Source organism: Patella vulgata, chromosome 7, assembly GCF_932274485.2.
Source record: "Patella vulgata chromosome 7, xgPatVulg1.2, whole genome shotgun sequence".
NCBI lineage: Eukaryota > Metazoa > Mollusca > Gastropoda > Patellidae > Patella > Patella vulgata.
In genome coordinates this window covers 37,275,078-37,294,922 of record NC_065885.2, presented here as the reverse complement: position 1 = coordinate 37,294,922, position 19,845 = coordinate 37,275,078, and the positions used below count along the sequence as shown (strand labels likewise).

Genomic DNA, 19,845 nt, shown 5'->3' with positions numbered 1-19,845 from the left:
ACGGGTAGAATTATGATTTTGCCTAGATATATTATAGGGTTTTCCGATCAAACGGAGAATTGACTGACGTTATGATAGCATATTATTTTTTTTTATTATTCTTATATGGTATAACATAAGAATTTGTGCCACTAATCAGAAACTAATACCTGGGATTTAGAGTTCAAAAGAGAATAAAATAATTCTAAAATTTTAATGGTTCTAGGCATTGGCTCCAGCCTCTGGAGGTCCTACAGCAGATACCATTAGTCACACTGATCCGCAGTGAATATTTGCTTGGCCGCGACAATCACTGATAAGGATGACATTGATGCGGCTTAATGAGCTAGAAATATTAACTTTTTTCCTGCGACAAATTAAATTCTAAAACATTTTTTGTATATATTGGAAAAATAAATAAAGGCGTTTGACGTATATTTGTAGTTAAAAATTATTTCCGATTTAGTGTAAATGGGTATTAAAATGACTAAAATGCAGCATTCTCTCCAAAGCAGTTATGTCTTATGTAAACGATGCACGCGCCATTCAGCCAATGATTCACACCGCTTGCTGTGACAGCACGTGTTAAGGCAGTCATCTATGACAGATATATTATACGAGACTCGTAATTCTCTGTAAAACAGATTGACCATTAGTATGCAGGTGTTGTATATTTTGGTTGCTAACTTCAAATATTTTTAATTGGTACGAACACATCGTCTGCTTCATGTGATATAACAATTTGTAACACTATACTGACCAAAGTTGAATCGAAAAAGGGATTTATTAATATGCCTGAAATAGGTCAGAACATTTCTTGCGACTAGTAAAGCTATTTATTCTGTAATAAGTTGATTTAGAGTAGAATACTAATACTTTTTTCGGGCACTGGCTGTCAAATTTTCATTTGTAAACCATAATGCATTTCACCGGAAGTTATTAATTGAACAATGGAGTGATTTTCCAGAAAATCTAAAATTAATATATTAATTTACATCGGCATTACAGGTACTCATGATGTTTGTATGATTTTAGAATGAAACTTTAGATATTCATTATCTTCGACAGTGAATGGAGTTGCGGATTATTAATCTTACCAAGCAACCAGGTCTTATCACAAACCGTTAGTTTAAGGTTTTTACTTCATTGGATTGCATTAGTCATTTTTACTAAGTTAAGAGTAGGCTTGCTGGTCATAGTCATAAGTGAAATGGGTTTTCCGGGAAATGTACAGATCTATGTATGGTTATTCAAATGAAACATTTGTCCTATTTTCAAACTTTCAATTCATCAAGATCAAATTTATCTGCTTTTAGTGTAAGTGTAGCCATACATTTGAAAAGAAGAAGAGCATCAGGAGGCTTTCAGTTTCACTTCAGCCATATATCATATCTGATATCATATTCTATTTGAATTAAGATGTAAAATTGAAGGGGTCAACAAAATTGGCTGGTTTGGGTCCCATTCAGACTCTTAGACTACAGCCTATAGGAACTTATTGTTAGACACATTAAAGGGAGTTGTTTTATTACGCCTTAATTAGTAGGCCTACATTAAATAATTTAGTCTGATATATTGATATATGAAATTTATAAACTTCCATTTAATTTGAACTTTTAAAATATTGAATCTTTTCTTCTTTTTGTTTCAGAGTGAAAAACAAAACTATGATTACCCAAATCTGTCTGATTAAACCGGGAATTTAAACAAATAAAAGATTTATTAATTAAGGATGGCTAGTGGAGATCCAGGACCTGAGCTTGAAACAAACAGTAAACTTGCAGACGTGTTGTCAAACAAACTTAATTATGATTCATATATTGAAGAAGACTTACCCGAAGGTAGTGGGGAAGAAAATTCTATTTTAGAAGATGAGCTTTTTGGTCAAGATGCTTTCTTAAATGAGGATGACGTTCAGGTTATAGCAGAAGCCACACAAGATAGTGGAGAAGGTGGAAGTTGTAGTAATCAGGGAGTAGATAATATTGAAGACGATGATGGAAGTGACTGGGAAGAGGGTGATGATGAAGATAAAGAAGATGAATCAGAGGGGGAGGAGGAGGAATCAAGTGGAGAATCCGAAGAAGAGGATGAAGAAGGAGGTAGGGTAAAACACCAATGTATAGTTTGTATCAAAATTACAGGGGTTTCTGATTTCTGTTAAATATATTACAGGTTTGGAAGTCTAAGTCATAACAAGAACTATCTTGGCATTAGGCTGCATTTTTTAACAGCCACCATTCACAGTTTTTAGGAGTATGATGTTGGCTCGCTAGTTAACCTTGGGTCCCGTGTTCGATCCCTGCGGTGGACGAGAAAGTTTATGGAAATTTTTACGGGGTGTGGTTCCCCCTTGTCAGTGGTACAGGACAGTGGGCCTGGGAAGGGACAATGTATCGTTCAGTCGTTGTTTTTTGTATTTTAGAGGAGAGCCGAAAAAAGCTCCCCATAATGAACAAATTGAAAAAATCGCTCCCCTAAAAAAGCTCTCCCAGTTTTGGTAAGAAGAGTTATTTAGAAGTTAAGGAGAGTGGTCTGATGTGATATTTAGGCGAGTGATTAGTTTTATGTAAAGGAAATGGTTCTGAAGATCAATAACTGTGTGTAAGGGGCCATTCTGGTTACATAAATGATAATAAACATCGTCTGCTAAATAATAGCACTTGTAGTTGTACGGTCAAGTGAAACTTCTGCTATCGTCTATAACTACATACGGTATTGCAATAGAAATACTTGTTGACATTTCTAAATATATATACATGTAGCTTGTATAAATTTTGTTTAAAAACATAACCCCTTTTCGAAATATAATCATAAACGCTTGACAATTTCATCCAAATATAATCTACATGTAATGCTTCAGGAATTATTCTCACTGGAAATTTTCACGTGGCATCTGTCATAATTTCTCACGTCTCGAGAGAGTTCTACTTTACATTTCAGTCAAACTAACCAATGCTGCATAGGTGCCATCTATTTTTAGAAACATTTTCTTCAGAATTTTATTACCATGTGCGATCACGTACACTAATCGAATACATCAAATAAATGTTAACAATGATAGCATGGCGGCTATCGGAATGTGATTCTTTCACACTCTTTTGAAAAAAAATACATACATGTACATGTATGTCCATACAAATAAGGAGAGTGATTTTCAATTTTAAGGCGAGGGAGTAAAACCTCCCCTCGGTCGACATTAGGTGCCCAGCAGACGCTTGCAAGCAATCGCGTTCCTCAAAAAAACAATGACTAATAGTTGTTTGGATAGGACGGGAAGCCACCGTGGCTCAGTAAGTAAGACGGCATGCTATCCGTGGGATCGTATGTTCGATCCCTGCATTGGCCGAGAAAGTTCATCGGTATTTTCCAGCATGGTTCCCCCTTGTCAGTGGTGCAGGACAGAGGGCCTGGCAAGGAACAATGTATAGTGGTTCGAATTGAACAAAAACCTGAGGTCCCGTACACACATTGGCATGCAAGTAAAAAATCCATTGGCATTTGGAACGCAATATAAGAGTAGGACAATTTCATTTCATGTAGGACAAAAATACGAGGCCTCGTATACTCATTAGCATGCATGTAGTAAAAGATCCTTTGGCAGTTGGAATTCGATATAAGAGTAGGCCGTATAGCGTCGCTGTCCTGGAAAAATTTCCCTTATAGCACACAATATGATATATTCCCGCCTTCATTTTCCCAGTGGGAGTAGGATGTTAAATTAAACCCCATTTTATTTCACAGTTTTTATACGCCCACATAGAAATATGGCCCTTGTTTCACTTTGTTGAATGTTGTGAACGCTCTAATGACAAAAGTTATCAACCGATCTGTAAGAAATTGATATGCATCATTTAAATTAGTAAAATGAAGAAGCCTATGGATTTCAGCAATTTCCATTAATTTCTTCTGGAGTTATGGCCCTTGTTTCACTTTGTTGCACCTTGTGAATGCTCTAACGACAAAAGTTATCAACCGATCTGTATGAAATTTATATGCATCATTTAAATTAGTAAAACAAAGAAGCCTATTGAATTTCGGCAATTTCCGTTAATTACATCTAGAGTTATGACCCTTGTTTCACTTTGTTGAATCTTGTGAACGCTCTAATGACAACAGTCATCATCCGATCTGTTTGAAATTGATATGCATCATTTAAATTAGTGAAATGAAGAAGCCTATTGAATTTCAGCAATTTCCGTTTATTTCTTCTGGAGTTATGGCCCTTGTTTTACTTTGTTGCACCTTGTGAACGCTCTAATGACAAAGTTATCAAACGATTTGTATGAAATTTATATGCATCATTTAAATTAGTAAAACAAAGAAGCCTATTGAATTTCAGCAATTTCGGTTAATTACATCTAGAGTTATGGACCTTGTTTCACTTTGTTGAATATTGTGAACGCTCTAATGACAACAGTTATCATCCGATCTGTTTGAAATTGATATGCATCATTTAAATTAGTGAAATGAAGTAGCCTATTGAATTTCAGCAATTTCCGTTAATTACGCCGTGAGTTATGGCCCTTGTTTCACTTTGTTGTACTTTGTAAATGCTCTAACGACAAAAGTTATTATCCGATCTGTATGAAATTTATATGTATCATTCAAATTAGTAAAACGAACAAGCCTATTGAGTTTCAGTTATCACCTAAATTAGTGAAATGAAGACAAACAAGCCTATTGAATGTCAGCAATTTCCATCAATTACGTCTAGAGTTATGGCCCTTGATTTACTTTGTTGAACTTTGTGAACTTTCGAACAACAAAAGTTATCATCCGATCTGTATGAAATTCATATGCATTATTTGAATTATTAAAACGAAAAAAGCCTGTCGAATTTGAACAATTTCTGTAGATTGCTTCCAGAGTTACGGCCTTGTTTTAGATTTTAGAACCTTGTGAACCTTCAAACAACGGAAATTATAATGTCATCTGTATGAAATTGTCTATTAAATTCCCCTAATTACCTACAAAAGAATAAATATGTGGCAACCCTTGTCGACTGCTCGGACGATTTAGCTGCTGTGGGCGTATGTTTTGTTGCCTGGCAACCCATCTTTACTTAATTAATTGTACAGTTGCTTCCAAATTTTAAATAGAAAATAGGCCAAATTAAATCTTGAATGTCTTCGTATACACATTCCTATGATCACTGTTGAGTAATATAGTCACTTGATGGTGACAAATGTCAGTGGCAAGTTGTCGCGGCGATTTTGAATACATGTATGTAGAAAATTTCTCAGATTTGATACCTAATATATCAATATGATTACAAAAAAATTATTTTTTACCAGATGACGAATCTGATGAATCAGAATTATTAGATGAAGAAAAGTTAGATCAGTTAGAATCTGAGTTAGGGGTTGAGGATGGAGATGAAATCATTTCTCTTGAGAAATCAGATGAAACACCTACACCAGAAGGAGAAACTACAGCTGTTGCTACAACAAGTTCTGCGACAACTAAACCTGCTTCTACATCTACTAAAAAACGTAAACGAAAAAAGGAAAAGAAAGAAAAGTCAAAAAAGAAATCAAAGAATAAATCAAATTTTAAAAGAAAGAATATCAGGTAATCTAACTGAACAATAAACACAATACAGTGTACATATTCTTGGCTGTCTAATCACGGGCTAAGGTACATGTATTATTGAGCGGTCGTCAAAGACCCTGAAGACACATCTATTTTTAATAAGATTGTCTTCATCATGGACTCTTATATTGACATTATTTTTTTGGTGTACCATTATTATTTAAGGCCATATCTCAGAAAGGGTTCTAACAAGTTGTATTGTAAGAAACTTTGTGTAAACCCATTATGGTAGTTATACTGGTATACATAAGATGCAAAATGACTAGTTTTGAGACGCCCCCCCTCCCCTTCTCTCTCTCTCTCTCTCTGTTGATTGTGTCATTGATACAAAATGGACAACAACAGTGGGCCAGTTACATTATGATTTCAATATCATCTTTGATTTTCAGGCAAATAATCAGTGAAAAGGATTTAGATAAAGATACTATAGCTGCTCAAAATGAAGAATTCGAGAGAAAAAGAAGATTAAATGAACTGAAGAAAAGTTTAGTACAAAAACAAGCCAAGGAAGAGAAAGATTCAGAACTTAAATCTTTACTGCAAGGTACATATTTTATATTTTTAAAAATAGCACCTTATGACAGTGGTGTTGAGGAGTGGCTGGACATATTCAATCTCCATGAGTCAATTTTCCCATCATTTCTTATTGATGCTAAAATGCAATTACTTCTGATGATTGTGTTTCCTATCCAGGAAGTACTCCACATCGCATTCCATCGAGAATTTGTGAAAATGTCCTGGTTACTTGAAAATCCTACCTATCCTGGTGCCACCATTGGTAATTTGTGGAAGGCACTTTTTAATGCCTTCAAACTGTGATTAAAATATACATTCCTTTTGCAAAGTGGTGAGATTATCTGACAACATTTGGTTATTTTATATTACTAACAGAAGACAATCCTCCGTTGTTATTTCAAGTTATGCTTTGGAAAATAATCTCTTTTGGACTGGCTTGAATCGGCAGGTCTGGTCAAAATACGACAAAAAAACAATCAAAGAGTTTGGTTTTTAAATGTAACATTTTAAGATTTTCTGTACAAACTGCTAAATAATTCAGAATGCAAAACTATACCTGTCTTGGATGTCTGGATACACACATATAGTTGTACTTTGGTAATGCATATTGTAATCCCCCATCTTTCTAAGGAAGCAGGGGGGACTATTAAAATGGGTTTGTCTGTCCGTCCGTCTGTCTGTCAGTCCATAACACTTTTTGGGACACAATAACTCTCCTAATTGAGCTAGAATGTTCAAACTTGATGTAGGTGTTTATTAGGTGAATGCCTTGATGGAATTCGAAGATGACCATTTTCTGTTTAGGGTATGCAGAGATAAGCAATTTGATTGCTTGATGCTTTGGGACACAATAATTATATGAGAGTGATCAAACTTGGTATATTGTTTCATTACATCAATACCTTGACTAAGCTCGATAATGACCATTTTCTGCTCAGGGTAAGCAGAGCGGTCAACAATTTGATCGGTTGAGACTTTGGAACACAATAACTCTGCTACTAAACTTGGTGTAGGCGTTCATTAGGTGAATGATTTGATGGAGTTCGAAGATAAGCATTTTCTTGCTAGGGTAAGCAAAGATAAGCAATTTGATTGGCTGATGCTTTGGAGCATGATAACTTGGGTTCTAATTAAGTGAGAGTGATGAAACTTTGTGTATAGTTTCATCACATCGATACCTTGACTATGTTTGATATTGAACAATTTCTGCTCAGGGTAAGCAGAGCTATAAGCAATTTGATTTGTTGAGACTTTGGAGCTTATTGAGTGATAGTGGGGAAATTTCATGTATAGTTTCATTACATCAATTTGATTGTTCAAGTCTTTGGAACACAATAACTCTCCTTCTAATTGAGATAGAATGTTCAAACTTAGTGCGGGTGTCTATTACTATTAGGTGAATGCCTTGACAGAGTTTGATCCATGCAGAGATAAGCAATTTGATTGGTTGAGACTTTGAAGGAAGATAACTTTGGTTCTAATTGGGTGAGAGCGATAAAACTCCGAGTATAGATTCATTATATCAATACCTTGACTATGTTTTGATGATGAAAATTTTCTGCTTAGGCTAAGTAGCGATAAACAATTTGATTAGTCTATCGCTACTTAGCCAATTTGATTAGTCAAGACTTTGGAACATAGCAACCCTGCTTTTAATTGAGGTAGATTGTTTCAACTTGATACAGATGTTCATTAGGTGATTGGTCGATGCTTTGGGACAAGATAACTTTGATTCAAAGTGATGGAGAGTGATGAAACTTGATGCATAGTTTCATTACCAGGTACTTCAAAAACTTGACTAAGTTTGATCGTGAACATTTTTCTGCTTAGACTAAGTATAGATACTCAGTTTCATTGCTCGATACTTTTTGAAAAAGATAAATGAGCAATTAATTAATATGTGTCATCTATTTGTTTTGGGATTTCGTCGGGGGACATCAGCTTCACTGTTGGCTTGTTTTGATAGTTTTTCATGGCAGTTTGAACTTATTTTCTGGTATTCATTACTCAATGTCAGTTAAAACTTATTAGGGCAAATGATCATCTTTTTGTCACCGTGGACATTGCCGGGGTGCCCTTTCAATTGGCCGTCGTGCCCTCAAAATCTTCATTTTGTGGCCGGACATATTAGCATCAATGCAACCCTCTGATCCAGTAAATAAAAAGTCTACCTGAGCCACAGATCTGGCCCATTATATATCATATTCGCCTCCCGTTCACATCGCCATACTAAGTAACAACGCAGAAACAATGTATACCAGTGTGCACGTCTCCATAACGCCGCGTGAATAGTCTCAGAATATGGAGAACTGTATTTGGCCAACCTCGGGTACCGGAATATGCTGGAGGTTGGCCGATGTGTTTCTTTCTAGTTACTAAAGACTAAAATACTAATTCAGATATTATATTTATTAAAGTACACCAGCAATTTAAACATGTCTTACTACACATAAGTATTTATTCTTTTGTGAACAATCATTTATTTTACATTATTTTTCAGCTGCTGAAGATGAAGCTACAGAAGCATCAAAGAACGATGATGTTATTTTATTAGATAACAAAGATTTAGATAAAGAACATGAAAAAGGTAAACCCATCATCCAAGATTAAAGAATAAATATAAGGTTTTATACCATTCACACTTTAAAATAATTTCATTAAAACTAAAAACCTATCAATTCTACCTTCAGATAAAACAATTTACCAGTAATGCTGATACTGGTTTCTATTTATTTCACACTGCCATCTTTATGTTTACATCTGTGGAATTTATCTGAACCATTTGTTTATTGTTTATAGAGATAATAACTTTGAGTTCTGATGAAGATGAAGACATTGTTATGGTAAGACCTAATTTAGAAGAGGACATTATAGAAGAAGAGGATATGAACAATGCTGGATCACATATAGATGATTCTATAAACTGTCGAGATGAACATGGAAATGTATTGGTAAATCTGAGTCATCCACCAGAAGATCCTGATGTATATCTAGCACCACAGATAGCTAGAGCTATTAAACCACATCAGGTTTGTGCATGTAATGACTTTATGTAGAAATTCAAACAGATATTAATATTTAATTTACACATTAAAAGAAATATTTCTTTGACAATCTAGGTGCTGTAATTATTATTGGAATATTCAAACTACTACGTATCGTCACAATATAAAATAATCAAATTAAGTTTCTAGATTTCTGGGCTGCCATTAGGAATGATACATGTACCTGACTTAGACTTGCGTGCATCGTTGCCAAGCAACACATGCTAAAATACCATTTTAGAATTCCAATGTTAATCAAAATATTCTGTTTTGTTGTTTTTTTCCTGCTAGATTGGAGGTGTGAGGTTTCTGTATGACAATGTTGTGGAATCTTTAGAAAGACATCAGACAACACCAGGATTTGGTTGTATATTAGCCCATAGTATGGGTTTAGGAAAAACAATACAAATGATCTCATTTATAGAAATTTATCTTAGATACACTAAAGCTAGGAGTGCTCTATGTATAGTGCCAATTAACACGCTACAAAATTGGATGGTTGAATTTAATATGTGGGCACCTGACCCTAGTTGTGTACCACCAGGTTATACCGATGTTCTGCCGAGGAATTTTAAAGTTTTCTTATTGAATGATAATTATAAAACTACATCGGCACGAGCCAAAGTTATAGGTAAGTAGAAAGATACTAATTTAAACACCAACACCATGTAATTAGTCTACTACAGTATAATTTGGTTGATTCTGTGACAATTACTTTATTCTGGTAAATAAATTTTGATCAACCTTACCTTTAGGGAGGCATACAGGCTGAGTTCCAGGTGTTGGCTGACAAAGCTTTTCAGGATTTCCTAGCTTGGTGTTCCCATTTCAAAGGTGCAGGATGAAGGACTTGGCAAGGAAAAGTGTCTTGTGGTTTGGATGGTATAAAAAACTGTGGTTCTATGTGCAACACATTAAAGATCCAGAAATCGAAATAAGAGTAGGCCATGCATGTAGCACCGCTGCCAAATCAATAATTTCCACACAGCAGCAACATAAATTTTCATTAGCCCAGATGGTGCAGAGATAAGATCTGAAAGTAGCAAAGTCTTTAACTCAGTATCATCTAAAGTCTTTGACATTGAAAACACAAATTATTTGTCAATTAAATTTAAATCAACATTGATGTTGTGATCTTACCGTGAAAAGATGGGATTCTGATATCCAATATGTAAGATAAAATAAGCATTTTAGGATTGGTACACGAATCGTGTACCATAATTCGTTTCAGCACCATTTGTAACAAGGGACTTGAAGATATATTCCACAAGTCATGTCAAACGGTGACACCATATTCTTATCTTGAGAGCATGCGCAATAAATACTACCATTGTAAACTGGAATAACCAGGCGCTAGAGATTATCAGTCGATTGAGACTTGTCACATATTCTGCCGAACATAACTCATTTGAAATTAGAGTAAAAACGGAAACGATTGGATGTAAATCAGTTTATATACATTCATATTACAATATTATATGTGTTGCGACGCATTTGTGTCAAATTCAAGTCCCAAATATTAGTGATTTAGCTCCTTTAAACCCCATTTGTAAATTATGAAAGTGATAGCTAAATTCAATGATATTGTGAAGTGGACCAAAATGTTTAATTTTGTAATGTATATTTATAGGACAGTGGAATGTAGAAGGAGGCGTTATGTTAATGGGGTATGAAATGTATCGTCTATTGTCATCTAAGCGTTCATTTCCTGCTAAACCAAAACGTTCAAAGAAAACCATGGAGCCAGAAATTATAGATGTTGATGAAGAAGATAAAAATAAATCCTTAATGACAGGTAAATGAATAAATAAATAAATCAATAAATACAAACAATTAAAGATTTTTAGAAAGCCTACCATAGTTACATAACTTTCTTCCTGCTGTATGCAAGCAATATCAAACATGCCTTAGTGATGAAATGTTGGGCCATCCAATTTGAAGATTAATTGTAAATCAAACAAAAATAACACTGATAACAATTTATGGGGGGCATTTTATTGTTATTACAAAAAATTATATTAATTTACAGAATAAATCCCTGACCTTGCAGGGTGTCAGTGACAACATTATAATTTTGTTTGGTTAAATTAAAAGAATAACTACCGAGTTATAATATTGTTGTGATTATTTCAGATATATTTGGTGCTTTAGTTAATCCAGGACCTGATATAGTTATATGCGATGAAGGACATCGTATTAAAAATAGCCATGCTGGAATATCTCAATCATTGAAAAATATTAAAACCAGGTAGGATTTGATTGGGTTGTTTCTTATCCTGTAAATTGACCTTATAGACACAATATCGTTTTGACTTTGACCCAATTCTGATTTCAAATACACTGTGTTTCTTTCAATATTTTACACTGACTAGTGAGAATCTTTTTACCATAATTTTCGGTGTATTAGGCACACTTTTTCTTACCAAATATTTTATTTTCTAGAAGGGGTGCTCCTAATACATACCGATAAGCAAATCCAGGCTTTTCCCGTGTTGACACCGAAGTCGGAAGTTCAAGAAATAACTGCCCTAGAATCAACACATGTCGACCGGGTGACGCTACATGTACCTTAAACGCTTATGATATATTATCACTCAAATTAAATACAATACTGTTCCCTTTTGTGAACATTTATATTTGTCAATACAGTGTAATGTTTTAGTTATGTTTAAAATGCGTCCATATTTTAGGGTGCTAACTTTTTTTTTTATTTGATTATTTCTGTAGTTTTGAAATCGGATTCAGCTTTAATTACATTGCTAAAAATGAGAAAGTAATTGTAATGATTACATTTAAAAAGTAATGGTAATGTAATTAATAATATTGGCAATGTACTAATTGAGGTAGAATGTTCAAACTTGTTTTAGGCGTTTATTAACTCTTAACTGACCCACGGCAACTTTTGTCATCACCTATAACGTTACCCTTAAGTTACATACCCACAGCAACTTTTGTCGACAAAACCAGTTAGTCGAATGCAACATTCCTAGCGTAATGAGAGTTACTTCCCTTATAAACAGACAGCTTTTTCTAATTTGTTTACTTCCTGTGTGACATTATGACAGTTAAAAGTCGTACTGTTGCTTCTTAAAAAATTATAATAAAACAGTGTTATGTCTAGGCCTACATGACAACGTTCTCCTAATGATGGATTATCATCCTTATTGAATGACAGTGATTCAGATTTTATCGGTGGTGTAGATATTTATAGTTTTGCATTTGAACGTGATAGAAGTAGGATTAATCAACAAATTTTAATTGCCTAAATAAGCTTAAATTAAAAGAGAGTCATGATGAATGATTTTTAGTTCACAACAGCCAAACAAAAAAAAATAGAAATAACCATTATATACATGAATTTTTCATGACATGTCTCAATTAATGTTTTGTATAAAATCCATATTTATGAAAATGGCATTAAATTTAGATTATTTCATCCATTTACATGAAGGGTCTATCTACAGATGTTTTTTAATGATATGAATTTTAAATGCATATATCTGTACTTTAACACTATTGACCATTATGACGTGCGTTTTTATGATGTCAAATCGCTGGGTCATTTAAGAGTTAAGTGAATGCCTTGATGGAGTTCGAAGATGAGCATTTTCTGCTTAGGCTAAACAGAGATAAGCTGTTTGATTGGTTGATGCGTTGGGACACGATAACTTTGGTTCTAATTAATAGTAAATGCAGGGGGACTGCACCACACATAATTTACACAAAAACAGATATACGGACAAGACATGTTACGCAGAACTCACAAACAAACGTACAAATCAAATAGAGTGAATGGATCCTGGGGCTAGCCGTAAGCTTCCACTGCGCTGTAGTGATGAAACTCAGAGTATAGATTCGTTATATCAATACCTTGACTAAATTTGGTGATGAGAATTTTCTGCTTAGACTAAGTAGTGATAAGCAATTTGATTGGTCAAGACTTTGGAACATAACAGATCTGCTTTTAATTGGGATATAGAGAATCTCCTACGAGTCTTTTTTTAATATCATAAAAGACGAGTAGGAGATTTTATTTATCACCAAATCCTTTCTTACATGCACAAATAGATAAATATATAATTCTTTGTTTGATATAAATTTCACTTTTACTGAACCTGATTACATTACAGCTAGTGATACATCATTTTTTGACAGCAATTTACCTATTACAAAGTCCTATATATTGACCCAGTGTTTCCTTCAAGGTTAATTAAATAAAAATAGTGTCTTTTTAATAAAAAAAAAGAAGTTACTTTTCATTCCAAAAAAGTGTCTCCTTTAAAATAAAAGAAAGTAGTTCCTTTTTAATTGACCAATCAAATTTATCAATTTATCGCAGTAGATTATGTAGTTTATTGCAGTAGATTATGTAGTTTATCACACAAGCGATATCTACTGTAGAATGTGTTATTGGGTGATAAAAAATGTTTTATTAGGTGAATGTCTTGACTAAGTTCAATGATGAACATTTTGCACTAAAGCTAAGCAGAGTTAAGCAATTTCATTGATTAATGCTTTGAGACAAGATAACTTTGATTCAAACTGATAGAGAGTGTTGAAACTTAGTGTATAGTTTCTCTATCAGGTACTTCAAAACCATGACTGATTTCGATCGTGAACATTTTCTGCTTAGAATAAGTATAGATAATCAGTTGGATTGGTCGATACTTTACAAAAGATAAATATGCAGTTAAGAAATATGTATCATCTATTTATTTTGGATTTCAATATTCAAGGTGTCATATGGTTATTGAATAAGTAAATAACATATATGTATTTACTATATAGCCGTGAAATTTGATAAATTCCCAATACAAATACTGCACATACTAGACCCTATAGTATTGGGGATAATCAGCCAGTAGAATTCACAATCAGAGTTTTCTTTAATGCAAATAAATGTGCAGTTTCGACATGTATAGGAGTTAAAAAAGGGTCCATTTCAGAATTATCGAATTGTAATATTTTACTCGATACCAACTAATTTTATTGTGTTGTTTGCAAGGTTGTCAAAAATAAGAATGTAGTCTTTTAAGTGAGATATAGAATGATATGGCACCCACTGGACTATACATAAAGTTTTTTTGAAATTTGAAGATCAGTAGACAGTTTATAGATATTAAACCTAATACCACTATTTTGAATTTAAGGACTTATTTACTTGTTTATTTATTTTTCAGACGACGAGTAGTTCTAACAGGATATCCTCTACAAAACAACTTATTAGAGTACTGGTGTATGGTTGACTTTGTAAGACCTAATTTCCTTGGTACAAAGACCGAGTTCTCTAACATGTTTGAACGACCAATGGCTAATGGTGTATGCGTTGATAGTACAGAAAAAGATTTACGTTTATCCCGACATAGAGCCTATGTTTTACATAGTTTATTAGAAGGTTTTGTACAAAGGTAGTACTTCGAATTGAATATTCTACTGTGCGATATAATGATAATCAATATGGTTCTCTGTTGGATTGACTTTAGTTAGATTTGACCTTGTGAATTAAAGTTAATCATGTTTTTAGGTCTTGCTATGAAAGAAGTATATAGAGCTTGTCCCATTCTTAATAATGGAATTGGTCACGGTGGCTCAGTGACTAAAAGGGGCTGGCTCGTAAATCTGGAGGCCCCGTGTTCTATCCCAGTTTTCACAGAGATAGTTTCTCAGGATTTTTCAACATGGTTTCTGCATCTAGTCGTTTGGATGGGATGGAAAACCGAGGTCTTTTTACCTGTTCTTGTGCAAGTGAAAGAACCTTTGATAGTTGGAATTCAGTTGCTATCCGAGCTAAATTTCCCTCATAGAACACTACTGTATGACGTATGCCTGTCTTCATAAGCATGGTTGGTGCAGAAAAGTAGGACATTCAGCCCCAATTCAACACTTTATTTTGACCTAAATCAAAGAGGGTTAGCTCATTTAAGAAAGTACGATTTTAATCAGAACATAGTGTCCTTGTCAAATTAGCTATTAAACATAAACTTGTCTTTCAGGAGAGGCCATGCTGTATTAAACTCAAGTTTACCAGAGAAACAAGAATATGTATTTATGATACGAATGTCACCTATACAAAGAGCTTTATATAATAAATTTATGGCCTCTATATCAGATACAGGACTTAGTTCCTGGGCTAATAATAATCCATTAAAAAGTTTCTCTGTCTGTTGTAAGGTAAGGACTTAAATTTCAAATTTGTTTTATTATTGTACGCATGAATTTATTTGGCTAAGGCTTACGGTTCTGGCAGTTAAATTGACCAGCAGGAGATTGACATTTCAGTCAATTTGCATGATATAAAATTAAGTATTTCAGAGAATTTAACCTGGCAGATATCTTCCCTGGACAGTCAAGAGTTAAAATACATAAAAATAGACATGAAAATATATTCAGACTACCAAATACAGTGGTCTCTGTCAATTTCGACATCGTATGGGATCGATACAATATGCTGGATTATACAGCATGTCGGAATACTCAATTACACCAAAAGTATTATTGTACCTTTGAATACTGGAAGTTTTATTATAATGCACCCTCGAATACGCAGAACTTAAAATATGATAACACTTTCTGTACATTCATTACTTTATTACATTATATCATAACAATAACATAACAATACATGTACATAACAATTTACTTTGAGTATTATATAATCATCTAAAATCCAAGCCTTACGATTGGCCGACCAATTGACTGACAGGTTGTGTTTTACCACGTGCTTAAACCACTCTGTTTGAATTCATCTTTTTTGCTTTAAAATGTCGAATACTGTAGTACTGCCCATTGAATACTTAATGGCTAATTCCTTCTGTGTAGGTCGTGTCGATCTTTCTCAAAATCTGCTATACTATAAGTTGCTGCTTGACATCGGTGTCAAATCCGTACAGGCATGCTTTGCCGGACGATCACACATTATGAACACAATATTATGATGATAGTGATTCTTCATCTCGGCAATTTATATATAATGTTGCTGTATTTGACGTGAGAAACTCAACCATATACCAAGAGATTATAAAATTAACATGGTAATCAACAAAGACCGACACATGTTTATGCTCACAGATAATTGATTGGTGATGGCTTGTGATGGTTGAAGTAATAAGGAAATAAATCGGGACATGAAAATCATGACAAATTTCACAGAATGCTGTAGTATTCAGATGTAGGAAGTAACAGAGTCCACTGTATAATATATTCAAGTTACAGCGAAAAATATATTTGTTTTTACTTAACAACTTACAAGATAAAATCAAATAAAACTGTAACTGAGAGAAAAAAGGGTCCTAAGAAAATCATGGAAGAGATGATGTTATTCATCTATGTTCTTCAAAATTCTCTGGAAGACATTGCAAGTCACAGGGAATACCTTGTATTAGCTTCCAAATGACTACTGGAATGGTTTATTGCTGATCCCAGTCAGCATAGTGGGGTTTGCATAGAGTATGCCTGTTACCCAATCTCTATTATGTAAACACTAATCTACCATAATAAAAAGAATGTTTATAAAAATTTGCACTTATTTGTTTTATTTATAGATATGGAATCATCCTGATGTTCTATATAAAATAGTCACACAGAAAAAACAATCAGCAGATGATGATTTAGATCTGGAAGGAAACGAAGGAAAGAAGAAATCAAAGAAAGATATAACAACAGATGGCATGATAACTTATGAATGGGTAAAATTAATTGAATAATACAATGACATGTTAGGTGTGATGAGAATTGAATTCTTGTCTAGAGGGATAAGGTTGCACTCCTGTTTTCAGTCTATCATTAAATCTACTAGGATTTAACAATTGTACATTCCCAGAAGTATGATCATTTCCATAACCTTGTTTCAGTGGGTTTGCCATCCCTCTCACTTCTGGAAAAAATCAGAATGGAGTGGCATGGCGCTGTTAATCTGAGATTACTTTATTGGGTCAATTTGTCAAAGCTAGATGATGAGTATACCTAAAACCTAAAATGATATTTCAAATTCAATTCTGTAGGCATCTGATCATGGGAATAAACGAAACAAAACAAATCAGTAAGTTGTTAGTTTTAATTTGAGCAACTTTTCTCAATAATAAATCTAAGGCCTAACACAGTGTTATAAAATCTTATAGATTATGTAATTGTTGTAATGTTTATTCAGGCTGATGAATTAATGAAAGATTATATACCAGGTTTATTAGAACATAGTGGTAAAATGGTGTTTTTAAATACAATTATAGAAGAATCACTAGCTATAGGAGATAAAATTCTAGTGTTCAGGTTAGTGGATTTAATATATAGCTGAAGGCGAGACTTGAACACAAATTATGTTATTGTTCATCAGGGTAATCGAAATTGAATAGTAATAGAATTTTAACGCCATTTGTCCGTCTTTGGATGCCAAACATAATGCTAGGTCAATACCTCCCCTTATGGGTTATTTCTTTCCAGCAGTCATGTTTTTGCTTCAAGATTTTTTTTTTTCAGTTTTAATTTTACCTTTTAGTGTCCTATTGCTACCCATTTACCACATGATAGGATTGAATACGCAGAGCAAAGGAAATGAAACGAAATGAGGTTTGACGTCCTTCTTTTCTGCACCAACTGGGCTAATGAAATTAAGCATTGTAGCTGTTTTGGCTTACTGATCTTTGAATTCCAACTGCCATGTTTTAGTTTACATGAATAGTAATGTGTACATGAGACCTAGGTTTTGCCATGTCTTTCTACTCTTGTCACCTAATAAATAGGATCTGATTAATGTGGTTTGATACTCAAATGTTTTTCTTATGAATAATGATAGAAGAATTAATATAAATGTTTTTATTTTTACAGTCAAAGTTTATTTACATTAAATTTGATAGAAGAATATTTATCACAAAGAAATGTACCAAGACCAGATATGAATGAAAAATGGTGTAAAAATAGATCTTATTTCCGTAAGTTGTTTATTATTTTAAGCAGATTGCTGATATTGATTTGTATATAAACACAGTTTATTTTGGTTGTATAATGACACCCCAACCCCTTGCTGACTTCTTTTCCTCCTCAGTTCGTTAATATAGGTAAACTTATAAACTATGAAATCTATTGAACATAAGAATTTGTTAAAACTGAGTCAATAATATTCCCATTGTATAATGTGCAATATGAAAATAAGTAGATCAGATCTAAATCTATCCTAACCATGCTCTGTTCATCATCACAAGATGAGTAGAGGTTATCTCTTTGTATCAGTCCATTAAACTTCTTATAATCATTTGACATCAATAATGTTATTATAACATTTATCAACCAAAATTTGAATCTTGAAATGACAATTTTATTTGGGGAATATTAATGCTGTGTTTTTAAAATACTTATAAATTGATTGTGTATGGTTTGTTATATGTGTAGGTCTTGATGGAAGTACATCAGCACAAGAAAGAGAGAAGTTAATAAATCAGTTTAATTTACCTGACAATAATACATCATGGTTGTTTCTACTATCTACAAGGTAAACGTTCACTGGTATCCATACACATGTGTTTTAAATAGTCCCAAATTGTCGATTAATCGTTAAGGATGAAAATGTTTTTATCTCAATTGAGCAATCTGATTAAAATACAGATAGGTCTCGTCAGAGGTCATATGAGCGGCTTTTGACCCTATGATGTTAGACATTTGATTAACCAATCAGCATTGATGTTACTAGTGGATTACCCACAGTTCCGTGCAAAACACGCCTAAAGCTCGCCTTAACAGACCGTTTCATTGGCTAATAGCTCACATCATTCAGAACACGTCAATGATAACAACTCTGCCAGATCCTAGTGTAGTAAAGACAAGTAAAACGAAATTTTGAACTATAAAAATGAAACGAAATAGGATCTGTGTTTTAATCAGATTGCTCAATTGAGAAGAAATACATTTTTGAATGTCAAATGGAGATGGAAAAAAACAATGTTTAAATTTGTACTTTAAAGTAATTGTTATATACAGAAAACCAAGAAATTATATATTAAGGTAAACTATGCCCTGACATTTTTTTTTATCATTAACTGCACATTTCTGATCTGTAATTACCTCTCAATCATTGATGATCAAATAGATAGTTGTTAGTGCTAGGCCAGTAGCTGACACCAAATAATGTTATCAGAAAAAACATTCTGCTCCAGGATCAGGAAATGTAAAAGATCTTTGCTTTGACTATAATAAAGATATGTATTCTGTATAAAAATATCGATAGTTCTGAGGTTCTAACCCCGCAGTATTTTTATTAGCGCTCACAGTTGGCGGATTATTTTACCGCGGAAACTTACTCTTTAAACCATATTTGGACATAGGTACTGGTCAAGTGTCTTTAATTAGCCAATCGTTGACATGTAAACAAACGATAACATGTGGTTTATTATTTACTACACATGTAGACACAATGGCACTTTTTTATACGCCCACATTTTCATGTGGAGGTATATTGTCGTCTCCCCTGTCCGGCCGTCCACAAATTGTTTTTGGACACTCTACAGGTCACAATTTTTATCTGATTTTGACAAAACTTGAAATATAGGTCTATCTCCCCAAAATCTCGGTTCCTTTTGATATTGGCATAGATCGGACCATAACTTCATGGATCATGGCCCCTAATTGTACGAAAAATCACGTTTTTAGGTTGTGGACACTCTGGAGGTCACAATTTTGATCTGATATTGATGAAACTTGAAATTCATGTTTATAACCCAAATAT

At 33.6% G+C, this 19,845-nt stretch overlaps 1 protein-coding gene across 1 annotated transcript in view; it reads left to right on the top strand.

Annotated features, from left to right (window-relative positions):
- The first annotated feature begins 909 nt into the window (after positions 1-909).
- The window catches only part of LOC126828697 (helicase ARIP4), a 34,569-nt gene continuing 15,633 nt past the window's right edge, over positions 910-19,845 (top strand). Inside the window, exons 1-15 of the mRNA XM_050558638.2 lie at positions 910-987; positions 1,631-2,081; positions 5,277-5,553; positions 5,964-6,118; positions 8,591-8,677; positions 8,890-9,119; positions 9,426-9,765; positions 10,765-10,929; positions 11,268-11,382; positions 14,315-14,542; positions 15,128-15,305; positions 16,676-16,819; positions 17,281-17,399; positions 17,955-18,058; positions 18,516-18,615. Of these exons, the coding sequence (XP_050414595.2) occupies positions 1,712-2,081; positions 5,277-5,553; positions 5,964-6,118; positions 8,591-8,677; positions 8,890-9,119; positions 9,426-9,765; positions 10,765-10,929; positions 11,268-11,382; positions 14,315-14,542; positions 15,128-15,305; positions 16,676-16,819; positions 17,281-17,399; positions 17,955-18,058; positions 18,516-18,615 (2,612 nt within the window). The 5' untranslated portion in view covers positions 910-987; positions 1,631-1,711. The remainder of the gene's footprint in view (positions 988-1,630; positions 2,082-5,276; positions 5,554-5,963; positions 6,119-8,590; positions 8,678-8,889; positions 9,120-9,425; positions 9,766-10,764; positions 10,930-11,267; positions 11,383-14,314; positions 14,543-15,127; positions 15,306-16,675; positions 16,820-17,280; positions 17,400-17,954; positions 18,059-18,515; positions 18,616-19,845) is intronic.